The 16,090-nt window shown below is 34.5% G+C and overlaps 1 protein-coding gene across 6 annotated transcripts in view; it reads left to right on the forward strand.

Moving 5' to 3' along the window:
* The window catches only part of POLR3G (RNA polymerase III subunit G), a 64,301-nt gene that overhangs the window by 25,782 nt on the left and 22,429 nt on the right, over positions 1–16,090 (forward strand). For 3 of the 6 annotated variants that reach the window (XM_060296002.1, XM_060296003.1, XM_060296004.1), the window contains exons 6-7: positions 4,869–4,951; positions 8,869–9,015. In XM_060296002.1, the coding sequence (XP_060151985.1) occupies positions 4,869–4,951; positions 8,869–9,015 (230 nt within the window). Of the gene's footprint in view, positions 1–4,868; positions 4,952–8,868; positions 9,016–12,964; positions 15,295–16,090 lie in introns of those variants that run through there. The other 3 variants (XM_030847549.2, XM_060296006.1, XM_060296005.1) reach the window with 3 other exon arrangements.

Genomic DNA, 16,090 nt, shown 5'->3' on the forward strand with positions numbered 1-16,090 from the left:
ATAGTCTGTAGGAAAAACACTCTTGCTGGGTGTTTGTCCTTTCCTGTCACACCACTACCACATTCACAGCAATTCTGACACCAGATGTATGGAGTTTTTTCCTGCACATCAAGCCATTCTCTGTAACACCAGCTGTGTCTCCTACAATTTAATTCCGTTCTGACACTAACTGGAGTTAGCACAGACCCCACAGATTAAGGGCTCCGTCCCAGGAGACTACTCCTCACTACAGATGTCAATCACAAGTATAGTGTGTCTTCAGGTTACCCACGACTTTTGTCTGAGTTGGCTACAAATCAGAGGTTCCCATGCCCTCCACCCCCAACCTTGGATTTGATTTGCTAGAACAGCTCACAGAACTTAGGGAAACATTTACGTACGTTTACCAGTTTACTATATAATAAAGATTATGATAAAGGATACAGATGAACAGTCAGGTGAAAAGATACATAAGATAAAGTCTGGAAGGTCGCCAGTGCAGGAACTTCAGTCTCTGTGGAATTGGGATGTGCCACCTTCTAGTACATGGATATGTTCACCAAGCCAGAAACTCTTGGAACCACATACTTTGGGGATTTTTATGGAGGCTTCATCACATGGGCATGATCAATCATTAACTCAATCTCCAGCCCCTCTCCTCTTTTCCAAGGGATGGGAGATGAGGCTGAAAGTTCCAGGCTTCTAATCATGGCTTGATGTTTATGATAACCCACCCCATCCTGAAGCTGCCCAGCAGCCCACCAAGTGTCACCGCCTTAGAACAAAAGACACTCCTATCACCCAGTAAATTCCAAGGGATTTAGACACATATTAGAACAACAACAAAAAGACACACTATTGTCACTTTAGGAAGTTATAAGGGTTTTAGGAGTTCTGTGCCAGGAACCAGGGGCTGAGACCAATATATATTATTTTCTATTTCACACAGTCCTTTTTCGAATACGTCTTTTGAAAACATTTTCTCCCAGTCTGTAGCTTGTCTTCTTATTCCTTGACAGTGTCTTTCATACAGCAGTTTTTAATTTTAATGTAGTCCAGCTTATCAGTTCCTTTTTTCATGGATCCTGCCTTTGGTTTTGCCTCTCAGAAGTCATCACCAAGCTCAAGGTCATCTAAATTTTCTCCTGTTATCTTTTAGGAGTTTTATAGTTTTGTGTTTTACATTTAAGTCTGTGATCCATTTTGAGTTAATTTTTGTGAAGGGTGTAAAGTCTGTGTAAATTCATTTTTTTGCATGTGGAAGTCCAGTTGCCTTTTTCTGTATTTATGTGGGTCTCTTTCTGGGCTCTCTATTTGGTTTCGTTGGCCTATGTATTTATTCTTTCACCTATACCACTGTCTTGATTACAATAGCTTTATAGTATGTTTTAAAGTCAGATAGTGCCAGTCCTCTAACTTTGTTATTTTTCTTCAGTGTTGTGTTGGCTATTCTGGGTCTTTTGCCTCTCCATACATACAGTAGAGTCAGTTTGTCGATTTCTGCAAAATAATTTACTAGGATTTTGATTGAGATTGCGTTGAATTTATAGATGAAGTTGGGAAGAAATGATACCTTGAAGATATTAGCTCTTCCTATCCATGAATATGGAATATCTCTCCATTTATTTAGTTCTCTGATTTCATTAATCAGAGTTTTGTGGTTTTCCTCATATAGATCATTTTGTTAGATTTTTACCTAAGTATTTCATTTTGGTGGGTACTAATGTAAATAGTACTATGTTTTTAATTTCAAATTCTACTTGTCAATTGTTCATATATAAGAAATCTATTGATTTTGCGTATTAACCTGTATCCTATAACCCTGCTATAATTGCTTATTAGTTCCAGGAGTTTTTTAGCCAGTTCATTCAGATTTTCTACATGTCGTCTGTGAACAAAGGAAGTTTTATTTTTTCCTTCCCAATCTACATACCTTTTGTATCCTTTTCTTATCTTATTGTATTAGCTAGGACTTCCAGTGAAATGTTGAAAAGCAGTGATGAGAGGGAACTTTCTTGCCTTCTTCCTGATCTTAGTGGCAGAATGTCAGATTTTTATTATTAATGATATCAAGTTTTTCACCACTAAGTATGATGTAACTATAGGGTGTTTTTGTAGATATTCTGTATCAAGTTGAAGAATTTCCCCTCTGTTCCTAACTTACTAAGAGTTTTTATCATGAATGGCTGTTTGATTTTGTCATATGCTTTTTCTGCATCTATTGATATGATCATGTGATTTTTCTTCTTTAGCTTGTTAATGTGATGGATTACATTAATTGATTTTGGACCAGCCTTATATCCCTGGGGTAAATCCCCCTTGACTGTGGTGTATAATTCCTTCTACACATTGTTGGATTGGATTTGAGAATATTTTGTTGAGGAGTTTTGTATCTTTATTCATGAGAGATAGTGATCTTTAGTTTGCTTTCTCATAATATGCGTCTGATTTTGACATTAGGGTAATTCTGACCTCATAGAATGAGTTAGGAAGTACTTCTTCGACTTCTGTCTTTTGAAAGAGATCCCCCTCCCCTTTTTAACAGCTTTATTGAGATATAGTTGACATATAATAAAATGCACATATTCGAAACATACAATTTGGTGAATTTTGACATATATATTTTAAATGGAAGTATTTTTATTTTGTTTTATTTCAAAGCTACAACATATAAGAATATTTAGCTTGATTGAGAACAGAATTATTATATACTGAGATCTGATAGTTTACCTGCTGTCCTTTATACCCTTGGCTTTTCTTAGACAAATATATTATTTTCACAATAAAATAACATTTGCTTGAATGATACTGGTCACGTCCTAGTGGATCACAAATTTTTAGCAGACTTTAAAGAGCTGAAAAGAATATATCTGATTTGGAGGAATTAATGTTCAAATACATCCCACCAGCTGCTCATCCCTAGAATCACATATATACATTGATGATTTGTAAAAGCTTCCAGTGCATCAGGATTTTCATTTGTTGAAAACGAAAACAACAAAACTTTCTTTTTCCATTCTTCTTAATATTTTTATTTCATATTGTATAATTTTTGTGTTATGTTCCTGGTAAGCTTATACTCTCTCTTTTGTTAAAATGGCCTCCCCTGATTTACATGAAAGTAGCCAATACCAAAAGAGCCAAAGACTGAAAAAGTTTGTTTCTTGAAGAACCAGCTATTGGCAGGTGTTGAAAGAAACAAAAAAATTCAAATATATGCGTGTATTTGGCCAAAGATGAAAAAAAAATTCATGTAAATGTTTTGGGGTTGAAACAGTCTTTTAACAACTTTTCATAATTAGACACTTCTTTCTCAATTATAAATAATACATAGCCAGAATTGCTGAGTAGACTTGAATATGCAACTGACTTTCTTGGCTAAGAGATTAATAATTTTTATAAGTTTATTTACCTGACCATGTTCTATAATATCCATTTAACAGATTTATGTGTATGAAATTTAAATAATTTGATAAAAACTCCTTAGAGAAAAAGACTTCTTGATGTAAGTTACATTCTTAGCTAGTGTTTTCTGGCATCAATATTATATATTGAGAGCTTGTTCATATATGATATTTTATGTGCTACAATTCAGATTAAACAGTCTTTGCTCTCAAGGGGAACAGAGATAGTTACCCGTCATTAAATCTAACTATTTTTTTTATAACTTTTGTTTGAGCAAAACCTCACTACTATGTATGTTTGGGAGGTCTGAACTCAGTGACTCCCCAAGGGGCAATTTGGTATCACATAATAAATTGTAAATTCCATCAGTTATGGGTCATGCACCACAATCTAAAAATTTCTTCTTCTATAGGTTAAATGTTAATCTTTAACAAAATTACATCTTTCTGAGCCATATTTTCCTCTGTTACCAAGTAATTTCTAGGTATTTAGTTTGATTTTGGGAAAGAATGGTAATACTTTTTGATCACCATGGGGCAATTTTGTAACATATCATAGTGTTTTGGTAACTGACTAGCAGGATCTATATGTGAAACAATTCTTTATACCCTGCAGTTTCACATTAGCCTCAAAATGCAATATTTTTGATACAGCTTAAAAAATTTTGTATCCCAAAGCTATTAAAACATTTTATTTATATTGCTTTGAGTTTTCAGATTCATATGATGGGTGTGTTCCATTTAACTATTTTAATCTTCATTACAAAGATAATGCTATGCTGCCCTGAATATAACCTCTTTCTCATCTCTTTAACCACTGGCAAATACATATTTATTCTACACTTGTATGTTTTTTAATTGAAGTATAGTTGACTTACATATTATATTAATTTCAGATGTACAACATAGTGTTGTGATAACTTTTATACATCATGAAATGATCACCACTATGAGTCTAGTTACCACCGATCACCATATAAAGTTATTACAATATTATTGACCTATTCCCTGCACTGTACATTACATCCTCGTGATTATATATTTTATAACTGGAAGTTTGTTTTTTATTTTCCCAAACCTGGTACGATTGCCCTATTTAAAATTTCCTGATGAGTGAACAGGAAGCCAGTGCAGATGATACATTTGTGGGAGCCTTTCACTGGCCCTCTAGTGCTTCTACCTGAGGGAACATTGTCGCAGTTTTGGCCCTGAGGACAGTAAATGCCAATCCAAATTTTCAGTAGAGATATCTGGTTGCAGTCTTAGAAAATATCCTATTAAGTGATTATCGTTTACTCCTCACCATGGAAAATTGGTGATGTGTGCTGATTTATTTTGTTCATTCTTTAGGAAAATTAATTCATCCTGCAAATTATGTGTGCCTGGTATGGCATACCAGCATGCTAGATGGCATATTAAAAGGCGAAGACATTTAATATACAATTGCTGTTATAGAAAAATGTGTTAACAGTGGTTTTACTTCAGCAGGCCCCAAATCCAAAAAGGCAAAAGATACAGGCAAAGGCACTTCACTCACTAATACTGCAGATGTATTGAAGAAAATTGAGGTAAGGTTTTCTTCTTATTATAAGAACAAACTGAAAAAATGTCATACCTCTTTTTGTCTTCTTCCACCTTAACACCTTCTCTCTCTTTTAAATAACGTGTACACTTGGCAGAGCCAAGCCCAGCATACAGGGTAACTAGCAAGGTTTGAACATTGTTGGCTGGGAGATATGGGGGCTCCATTCTGTCCTCTCTACGACTCACCTGTCAGCTTGCCTCACCTTTTGTCACCTGACTCCTTTCCCACTCTATTCTTCTTTTCCCCTTGCATTTGGATTATGCATGGGAAAGAAACATGAATGTATATCTTTAAAGATCTCTCATTTTTTCCTCTTATTGGTATATGTGTATTTTTAATGCTTTTCTTCTGCTTTATGTTTAAGTGTAGAAGATTTAATTGAGGGAAAATCCTATCTTATGGCACTAATTTTTATATCTTTATTTTTTAATATTTCAAAAAAAAGATGTAAAATTAAAAAGATGAATAAACTAAAAATATGCCCTCCCATCCCTGTCCCTAGCCATCCATTAAATTCCTCTATTTTAGATGGCCAGTGTTACCAGTTTCTTATATACCCTTCCAGAAACATTTTATGCATAGAAAATACAGATTTTTTTTCTTTTTAATGACAAAAAAGCAGCATATTGCACTGTTTTGCCTCTTCACCTTATCACTTAAAATATCTTGGCAATGTTTCCATGTCAGTCTGTGAAAGAGTTCCCTCATTCTTTTCTTTTTCTTCTTTTTTTTTTTTTTTGGCTACACTATAAGAATGAACCATAATTTATTTAATCAGTAATCTATTGATGGACATTATGTTTCATCTAGTGTTTCACCATTATAAACAATGCTGCAGTGAATCCATGTTAAGTATGTGATTTCACATGTTTAGGATAGATTTCTAGAAGTAGACTTGTTAGGTCAGCTGTTATGTGTACTGTATAATATGGAAAATATGGATAAATATTGGCAGATCATTCTCCAATGAGGTTATACCAGTTTATTCCCTTTATTCCCACTATCAATGCGTGAATTACCTTGCATTGATGGTGATGGTGATGGTAATGATGATGATGATGATAATGATAGCAGCTAGCGCTTTTTGAGAACTTTTTAAATAGCAGGCTCTTTGATGAACTATTTACATCCATTATGTGCTTAAGGCTTCATAACAACAAAGAGAGATGGGTATTATTATTCCTTACTTACCGATGAGGACGTCAAGCTTTAAAACTTTTACTTGCCTGGCCAAGTTGGCATAGCTATCTGGTAACAGAAACTCATCTTTTTAAATTTTACTTTTGACCAGTACTTGAGCTGAAGATAACAGGTCTGAAAATCAAGCCAGGAGGATTGTTGAAGGAATAGCAATAACTGTCAGGTTTTACTGTGGTGGAATGATGGATGGAGTTGCAGAACTAGCCATCTTGTATTGATTGAACACAGATTCTGACTGTTCTTAAAACTTCCTGGAAAGAAGTTGCTAAGATGACATGGGCTATAAGGAAGATAGATCTGGACCTCTGGATGTGGTTTCTCATCAGAACAAGTTGTATTTCCTTATTCCCTACATTTAAACACCTTTTTTCATTACACACTTTGTTAAAACTGGAATTTTAAATCTAGAAATCCCAATGAGTTAGCAGCTTTATTTAATAGAGCAAAGTTAGCTTCTAGATGACTCCATTATTGTTCATTTCTTCAGCAAAAGTAGTTGCAAGTTTTCTTTAATGAAACTTCTGTGATGGAGAGGGGATGACATCCAGTCAAATCTCATGGTTATTGTGTGAATAATCAGACAGCAGTAAACTAATATTTGAGCTTATTTCTGTATGACATACAGGTGGCTCTGTGAGTGGTCTATGGTATTTAAGCTAGAACTGTTAACTGTTCATAATTCAACTGTTTTCAAAGTGTTTTCACATTGTGTTATTCACATTGTTCTTTAAATAAATCCATAAAGTAGTAGGGGTAAATAGTTGTATCTCACAGAAGAGAAAATGGAGACTATTAAGTAGATGAATTAAAACTAATATCTTAACACAAAAGGAATAAAGTGATGAGACAGTGTGTATGATATCTTTTTTCTGAATTTCATAAATCTGATATTTGTTAACTGATTTAGGTATTTTATTGGTTTGATTTAGGTCTATGTAGTAGAAATAAAGTTGAAGTTATTTATTTAAAGATAATTGAGGTGGCAGTAGTGGAAATCAAGACCTCCTAGTCCCTACATAGCACTGAATGAATTCTATATTTAAAAATATTTTTACATAACTGGTTTAAATAACTCTGTTGCTAATTATTAACTAATAGCTAATAGCATGATTTTTTTCAGATGTAGCGTATACCTTGCACAGAGTTAAATAAGTATAGCACTACAGTTCCCTTTTAACTATACAATCTTGTGGGTTGTAGGCCTTTTTACTAGGGTTTGATTAAAATAGAAAAGAAAAAAATTTCATATCTTAATTAACATTAATATGTCATCATTATATGTATGTGTTTTTATAAACACTTAAAAAATCTGTAAATACTATTTTCTTTACATGCAGTTTTCCAAAGGGATTGCCAAGTGTTAAAAATTGCACACATTATATTGTAGGAATAACTCATATAAGGTAACATGGGTCAGTATGAAGATAAATCATCTTATGTCTATTACCTTGGTCTTATTTGTTCTACCTAAGTGGGGTAAGGTGACAGGAAGGGTAGAGTTTGAATTTTGATTAAAAATTGAGACTATCTGATGTAGTCTTTCATTGCCTTTGGTTTTCTTAAATTCAAATTTGAATGTAATTAAAGGGATTAAAAAAATATTTAAGAACCAAATGGAATAGTTAAGTTGTAGTCACACCAAATACAAAATATGTTTTCTCTCTGTATGTAATCTACAGAGCAAATATCTTATAATAGGGTAGAGTATTTACAGATTTATGAATTAGTGTTCTGATTACTGATTAAGAATAATAGTGTTTTAGTTAAAGTGATCTTATGCATTAATTATGAGTATTAATATATGAAATTATTGCTGTCCCCCACCTCCTAGAAAACTGGTGAAATTCTGTCACTTGTGCAAATTAAGCCTAGAACAGTTTAGCAAATGGATAGTAATGGTAATAAAAACAGGTCACTTTTTATCAAATGGAAAAAATTATTGGTAGTCACAATAGAAATATAAAGATGTAATCTTAAAGTTAAATCTCTGTCTTATGAGAAGGTGGCAGTGGTTTTAACAAGGTGGATAAGTGGAGCCATCAGGTAATCAAAGTTTCTCTAACTCTGCATCTCTTCTTTGCCTGCATTCTTAGAGTTGCTAATAATTGCTAATATTTACTGAAATTTGAGTTTTAATCTCTCTTTTCTTAATGTACCTGCCAGATACATTAAGAAACAAAAATCCTTGGAAATGGGAAGTAAATAATGAGGGAGAATAGAGATAAGAACATGGATAATCTGCAAATAGGATGGCTTGATATTATTTTAAACAGTTTCACTTAGAAACTAAAACATAGACATTTTGAAATGTTACCATTCCATTCTCTTTTCTCCTTTCATGTTTCAAGGAAAACAAAATAACATTCTGAAAGTGCTTCTCCATAAACAGAATCAACTCAATATTTTATAAGGAGGTAGTATAGGAATCATAAAAATAAAGCATTGGGCAGCAGAGCTGATATCACAGCATGACTCAAGACCCAGTTATGAAGTAGCAAACTCAGAGAAAATACCAGTGTAATGACAGGCCATTTAGTCCCATCTTTCTTGAGTTAACTCACGGTGTCCTAGGTGGTGGCCTGGAGGCGTCGGTAAGGGAGGGTTAGAATTAGGGTGATAGGTAGCTGTTCTCTTGAGGTTGAGCAGGCAAGTCAGAGTCTAGTGGTTTCCATTTAAATTAATGAAGTTCATTTATACCAGGAATTGGAAAAGAGAGGTGATGGTGAAAAATCAGATGAAGAAAATGAAGAGAAAGAAGGAAGCAAAGAGAAAAGTAAAGAAGGTGATGATGAGGAGGATGACAATGCTGCAGAACAAGAGGAATATGACGAAGAAGAGCAAGAAGAGGTAATGGTCTATTCTGGGAGAGTAACAAAGCTAACTAAGCTTAAGGATGAGCTAATATGGTATATAATTAAAGTAAACCAACAAACCAAAACCAAGTTGATGGGAACCAGGGGTATATTATTATCACTGGCATCAAGTTCTTGGTACCAGGAGAATTATTATAGCATTGAAATTATAGTGATACCAAATGGAATGTAGGAGGTAAAAGTAACTTGATAGGCAAATTTGAAAGTGGAAGTCCACAAGTTAAGGAAATTGATCAGATTAGTTTAAGATCTATATACATACAATTTTAAGTCAGCAATAAGGGAATTAAGGGTTTAGTCACATAGGTTTGAGGGGGTACTCTGCAATACCATCAGGTTTTAAATCCCAACGTGCATGTGGACACTATCAGAGAACATTCATAATCCAACCTCAAGTATCTCAGTCAGAACTCAGTGTTTTAGATTTGGGATTTCCAACTTTCAGAAACATGGTGTATTTCAAAATAAGCTGGAGTCAGTCAAGCAGGGTAAGTTTGTTGGTCACGGCCTCTTTGGGACTTTGTAAACGTCTCATGCATTAACCCTAGGCTGAGAGTTTCTTCTGCATTGCAAGTGACCATTGTCTTCACTCCATTTCAGCTTCTCACACCACACTCTGAATCTTTTTTTTTCACCTGAATTGCTCCACCTGAGAAATCTTTATTATATGCTACAAGTACTTTACATTAAATTTTGGATTCCTATAAAATTTATATTGGTGTGCAGTGAGGGGGTACAGAAGCATTTTTATCTGTTTCCAAGTGGTTAGCCAGTTGCCTACCTCATGTACTAAATTTTCTTTCTGCATGGATTTGAAATTCTCTTTTATCAGCTATTAGATTCCTTCACCTACTTAGATGTATTTCTGGACTCTGTTCCATTGATCCATTTCTGAACTATCACTAAGATGTTCCAATTAATAGAAGCTTCTGATTATTTGTTAATATTTTTAGAGCATGTTACCCTTCTTTTTCAGAATTTTCCTGAATATTCTTTGGCTTTTGAAATGCTCTGTTTATAAAGTCTACTTGAGTTGACCTGTGTTGAAATTTAGATCTGTCCTAACAAGAACAGCAAACATTAGGATTCTAGTAATTTCAGAATTCTGTATTGGGTCTTAACAGAGTCCAAAACACCACCAGTGGGTTTATGTAACTATATTTCATTTAAAAAAAAAACAACCAACTTTCTACTTTAATAAAGAAAGGATATATATTCTGAGTGTGAGCCTGGGTGAGTCTGGGTATAAGCAAGCTCAAAGCCTTTCCAGATTTAAAGTTACTCTTTGCTCTTTCTAGCAATTAACTGATTAATGAAAAATTACTGCTAATTGACTCACCTGATGTATATTGAGGATTTAAAGAGCATTTTGTTTTGAAGAGTAAAGTGGAGCGAATTATCTATGTAACACCTACATATAAAATTGAGAAAATATAGACTTTTTTCTTTCTGCAGTCTTTTGAGTGTTACAATTAAAGAAAAAAGCAGGGGCCCAAATGAAGCCAAGAACCATTTAAGCCATCAATTTCAACAAGTTCTCACTTTGTACCAATCTTTGTATCAAGATTACTAATCTCACAAAATTACCTAATGCGCATCATTGAACATACTTGGAGGTGCTCATGTCTAAACACAAGTGGCATATGCTCAATTTGAAATACAGTATCTCCTCCTTACTCATTTCCACTTGTATGTACAAATTGGCTAGCTTATATTTTCACACAAGTGTCCTTGCCAAGATCTCACTTACAAGATGGACTCACTTGAACTCTCAACCATGCCACTCGTCCCTGGTACATGGCCTCCAGATTCAGCCAGGTTTCCAGACTATTGGATTTCTTGCACCAGAGAAACCAGGCCAACTTCCTAGGGTCTTAGCTGGATACAGAAAATTAAAGTGTTTAGGGAGGACAAAGTAATGAAATACATATCTGAATAATACAAGTTACCTTTCTTATATTATTTATATAAATCTATATATAAAATCCCACCATGCAGATACTAAAAAAGGTGATATCCAGGAGACTTCCTTTTGAGAATAGTCCCTATTTCTTACTCTATCATAATTTCTGCTGTAGATAGTAGAGATGTGGAGATTAATTTGGGGGGGGTGAAGTAGAAGAGAATAGCTTTATTGCTTTGCTAGGCAAAGGAGGTCACAGTGGGCTAATGCCCTCAAAACTGTGTATCCTGGAAATTAATTTTTTTATGGCAAATTTCAATCATTTACAAAAACTAGTGACTAGTAATATAAACACCTACAGACTCATCACCTAGCTTTAACAATGATCAATTCATAGCCAGCCTTTCGGCCACTCTTTCATCCACCCAGTCTGCTCCTTTCCTCCCCACTTCAAGCCTGCAGCTGCCTTGGATTACTTTAAAGCAAATCCCAGGCATTATATCATTTCATCCATAAATATTTCAGTATGTACTCAAAAATAAGGGCTCGGGCTTCCTTGGTGGCACAGTGGTTGAGAGTCCGCCTGCCGATGCAGGGGACACGGGTTCATGCCCCGGTCCAGGAAGATCCCACATGCCGCAGAGCGGCTGGGCCCGTGAGCCATGGCCACTGAGCCTGCGCGTCCGGAGCCTGTGCTCCGCAACGGGAGAGGCCACAACAGTGAGAGGCCCGCGTACCACAAAAATAAAAAAATAAAAAATAAGGGCTCTTTAACAACATCACAATATCATTATCATACCTAACACAATAAAATGTAACTCTTTAATATCATCAATTATTAAACCAGTGTTCAAATAGTTTTGATTGGAAAAAAAATTTTTGCTTATTCCAGTTGGAATCCAGCTGCAGTCCATACACTGCAGTTGGTTAATAACGCTCTTAAATTTCTTTTAATCTATATCCAAAGTGGATTTTTAAATTTTTGATAGAAAGCAGAAATATCTTGAGTCATTTACACAGATAGTAGTCTTACTCAGCCATAAGAATTGGAATGTTCCCAGGGGCTTAATCCCTCTTAATTTATAATGGAACTGAGGGGCTTCCCTGGTGGCACAGTGGTTGAGAATCCGCCTGCCAAGGCAGGGGACACGGGTTCGAGTCCTGGTCCGGGAAGATCCCACATGCTGCGGAGCAGCTAAGCCCGTGTGGCCACAACTACTGAGCCTGCGCTCTAGAGCCCGTGAGCCACAACTGCTGAGCCCGCGTGCTACAACTACTGAAGCCTACGCACCTAGAGCCCGTGCTTCTCAACAAGAGAAGCCACTACAATGAGAAGCCCGCGTACCGCAACAGAGTAGCCCCCGTTCACGGCAACTAGAGAAAGCCCGTGCGCAGCAACGAAGACCCAACACAGCCAAAAATAAATAAAACAAATAAAAATTAAAAAAAAATAAACTGAGGGGCCCTAGATGTAATATAATATGGCATCTTCTGCATTTGATTTAGTATCTTGAGGTCTTTTCGTTTGTTTGTTTTTTGGTAGGAAGCAAAAATCACTCTGCTTATGCTCAGCTATGCATTGTAACCGGAAACCTCAGTTCTGGTGTAGTCGAATGAATGTTAGTATAAATTGGCCTCGTTTCTTGAGTGTTTGTACATTTGTTTGGAGTGTTTAGTGGTTTAACTAACTAAACCATGTATCATCCCACTAAAGTAAAATGAATGAGATGTATAATCCTATTAAGGTGTAATGGGCATCCGTTTATGTTCTCTCAGCTAGCTGGTGCCTGAGAATAGTAGGAGATGGTGGTCTTGAGGAAGAAAGCACAGTTAGATATGTGAAAGTTAATGTGTGTTTCAAGCATTGAAATAACAGAGACTTCTTTTAAGCGTGGCATATTTTCTAATTACCTAACTTTGATATTTATAAACTTATATTAAAGGGACAGCCTACATTATGTTCTTTAATGTTACTACTCATACTTTTAATGTTTACTGAGGAATATATCATTTCACTTAGGAAAATGACTACATTAATTCCTACTTTGAAGATGGAGATGATTTTGGTGCAGACAGTGATGACAACATGGATGAAGCAACCTATTAGCTATGAAATTTCTCAAAAAATATTTTTATGATACAGCTTCTGAACATTTGAACAGACTTGTTTTCTATTTTATTTCTGATAAGGAATGAGTATTTTATTTTTGTTCCTGTTTTGTTGGAAAGATACTTGTTACCAAAATATTCAGAACCACTTTGAGTTTACATACTAGTTACCTTACCAATTAGTCTCTGACATTCCTTCTCAACACCTCTGTCATCTCTCTAATGTATTCAAGTGGATTTTTTTTTTTTGGTATTATTTGGATTACAATGTACCTAAAGAGTTTTTGCATCTTTTAATCTATGTATTCATACTTACACAATTTTTTCTTGTTTAACTGCTGATCTTTTCTAAAACTACTAGTCATCATAACGGATTTCTATAATCTGAAAGTTGGTTTAATACTGCACATGGAGCACTTTAAATACAAAGAAACTTGAAAATAATTTTATTTTTTACTTTTACATGTTATGTTCTGTGCTACTATATTATGACTACATAAACCTACCTGAGCTCTTACAAGTGCACATTTTATGAGATTAAAAATTTCGTGATTGGAAGCACATGCACAGGGAAAAATGCCAATCTGAGCTAAGTAAATTTCACAGCTTACATCTCAACCAATACAAAGGCCTGGGATGCATATTAAAAATACCTGAATTGGAGGCTAACTTCATACCATACAATATATGAATGAATCATCCCACTGTAACAAGTTTGATATCTCTGAGTCATTGGCTTATGAAAAATTAGACTGAGATTTAATTTTGTACTTTATAAAAATGTTGACTAAATTCTAGTCATATAAATCTCACTGCAGTATGCATGTATGTGTAATCTGTGAGGTGTAGTGGCCTCTGTTACGTTTCACAAGACTGACCTCTCCAATTGATTTATATAACAATGCAGAATGAAACTCAGGTCACTTTGAAATTTAGATTAATCTTTTTTGATTCATTTAAAAACTAGCTCCCCTGCCTTTTTGTATTGGGGTGGGGGAGAGGATATCTATAAACTTCAGCCTCCAATGACTCACATATGCCAAAGATTTTCAAGGAAATTCATATTATATATTTTAAAAATGATTTATGAACATTACCCACCAAAAGAAATAAATTTTTTCCCTCTTGGGAAGATACCACCCATTACCCTCTGAGAATCAAGAGCCCTAGATTCTATTTCTACCTTTACTATTAAACTCAACCTTGAAATTGAGCTTAAGTTTTCTGTGCCTTAGTTTCTTCACTTGTGAACAATTTTCTATAAAAATTGTTTAAACTCTAACCAAAGTTTACCATATGTATTCATTCTCTCACCTTGTAGAAATGATCATTCTTAATTTAAATTTAGTTCTCACCCTTTAAAAAATTGTAGATGATAAAGTGATTGAAAACAGTTTTGAGAAACAAACATGTTTTCCTCATAAAATATATTATAATCTGATTTTCCCATCTTATTTTCTGGTGGGAAAAATTGGAGAAAATGTGTATTGTCTTGTGCCATTTTGTAACATGGCTTTCTCAGGAAAAAGACCACTTTCAATTGTAATATTTCTCAGATAATTCAGTATGTGTGTGAGGGCCATTATTAGTTCAGTATTGTGCTGATCCTATGTGATTTCTTATTTAAAGAAGCTTATCAATAATTCTAAAGATTCTAAATGGAAAACATGAATAAAACACTCTAAAGTATTAGCAATCTACTAATTAGTAGATTAGTAATTGCTAGTATTAGCAATTCTACTTCTTAGAGTAGAATCCTCAGTTTTCAGTTGTAATGGGCAAGTAGTCATTTAGGATTGATAATTAACAGAAGTTTCTTAATCTCTCACCTCCTTAGTACTATAGCCAAATACCATTTAATTTATAGAAAGCTTATCTTTATGGTTCTGTTTACTTGTTTTATTATACATCTGAAGATAACAGTTAAATTGGGCAAATACACCAAAGATACAGGAATCTTTCCCTGGCTTTCAATTTGTTGCCACCATTTTAGTCCTGCAGATGCTAAAGCATCTCCTATGGGCAAGGATTTCCTGGGAAGGCCCCAGCCATCCCCGTTAAGTGCATCGTCTTCCTCCTTTGGAAGATCTTATGTTTAAAGTAGACTAATTGTGAGAACAGGCAGAAAGTATTTGCAGGTTGCTTTACCAGCATGAATCTTGTTTTTCTGGCTTAAAATCTCAGAGAATGCTAAATTATTCTATAAGAAGGCAAGCTTTAATACAGAGATTAACCTCCTACTTGTTGGTAAAGTATCTTTAAAATTTCTATATAAGATGCAAAACTGTTTTGTTGCGCTAATGCTTATTTTTCTGTATTGTTTACACATTAAATTCTTACAATAGTATCCTTTTGTTTTATATTGTTTTCTTTGACCCTGCTGAAATATATTCGATAGAGAAAACTAATTTGTTAACTTATTTTACCTAGTAAAATAACTGTGTATTTATTGAGCAGGGATGCCAGTATCAAATGTTCTTGAACAAACCACCATCAACAACCAAACTCTAGGTGATTAAAGTTGTGATAACAAACTAAGAGATTTGGATATTGAGAGAATGCTAAGAAACTCAGATGACCTTGTTAACCTTTCCTTCCCCACTACCTTCAGATGTACAGTATCAATGGCTTTCCTTAATTTGGTTAAATGCTCTTAAGTTAGTAAAAACTTCTTATAAGAAAAACTGTAAATACAATTTTAAGATCAAGATACTTTTAAAAATGGAGAAAACAAGGATTACACCACAAGTTCTCCATTAAATAAATAAAAACTCCAAATAACTGTCTCAATTCTTTTTGCTACTGGTATTTTAAAAAATTAATATTTTGAAATGGAAAGGTTGTTTCCGTGATAATAAAATTTACATATAAATAGAGCATATTGTCACACAACCAATCTGTAACTTGCCAAGAAGGTGTGGACCAGGTCTCATGAGGCCTTCTTCCATGAGATCAGAGATCCCCCCACAAATAACATTCATCTGAAATTTTTTTCATTTCCTTTCACTTATGTACTATAAATAATCCAGTGTATTTT

Source organism: Globicephala melas, chromosome 3 (genome assembly GCF_963455315.2).
Source record: "Globicephala melas chromosome 3, mGloMel1.2, whole genome shotgun sequence".
NCBI classification, from domain to species: Eukaryota; Metazoa; Chordata; class Mammalia; order Artiodactyla; family Delphinidae; genus Globicephala; species Globicephala melas.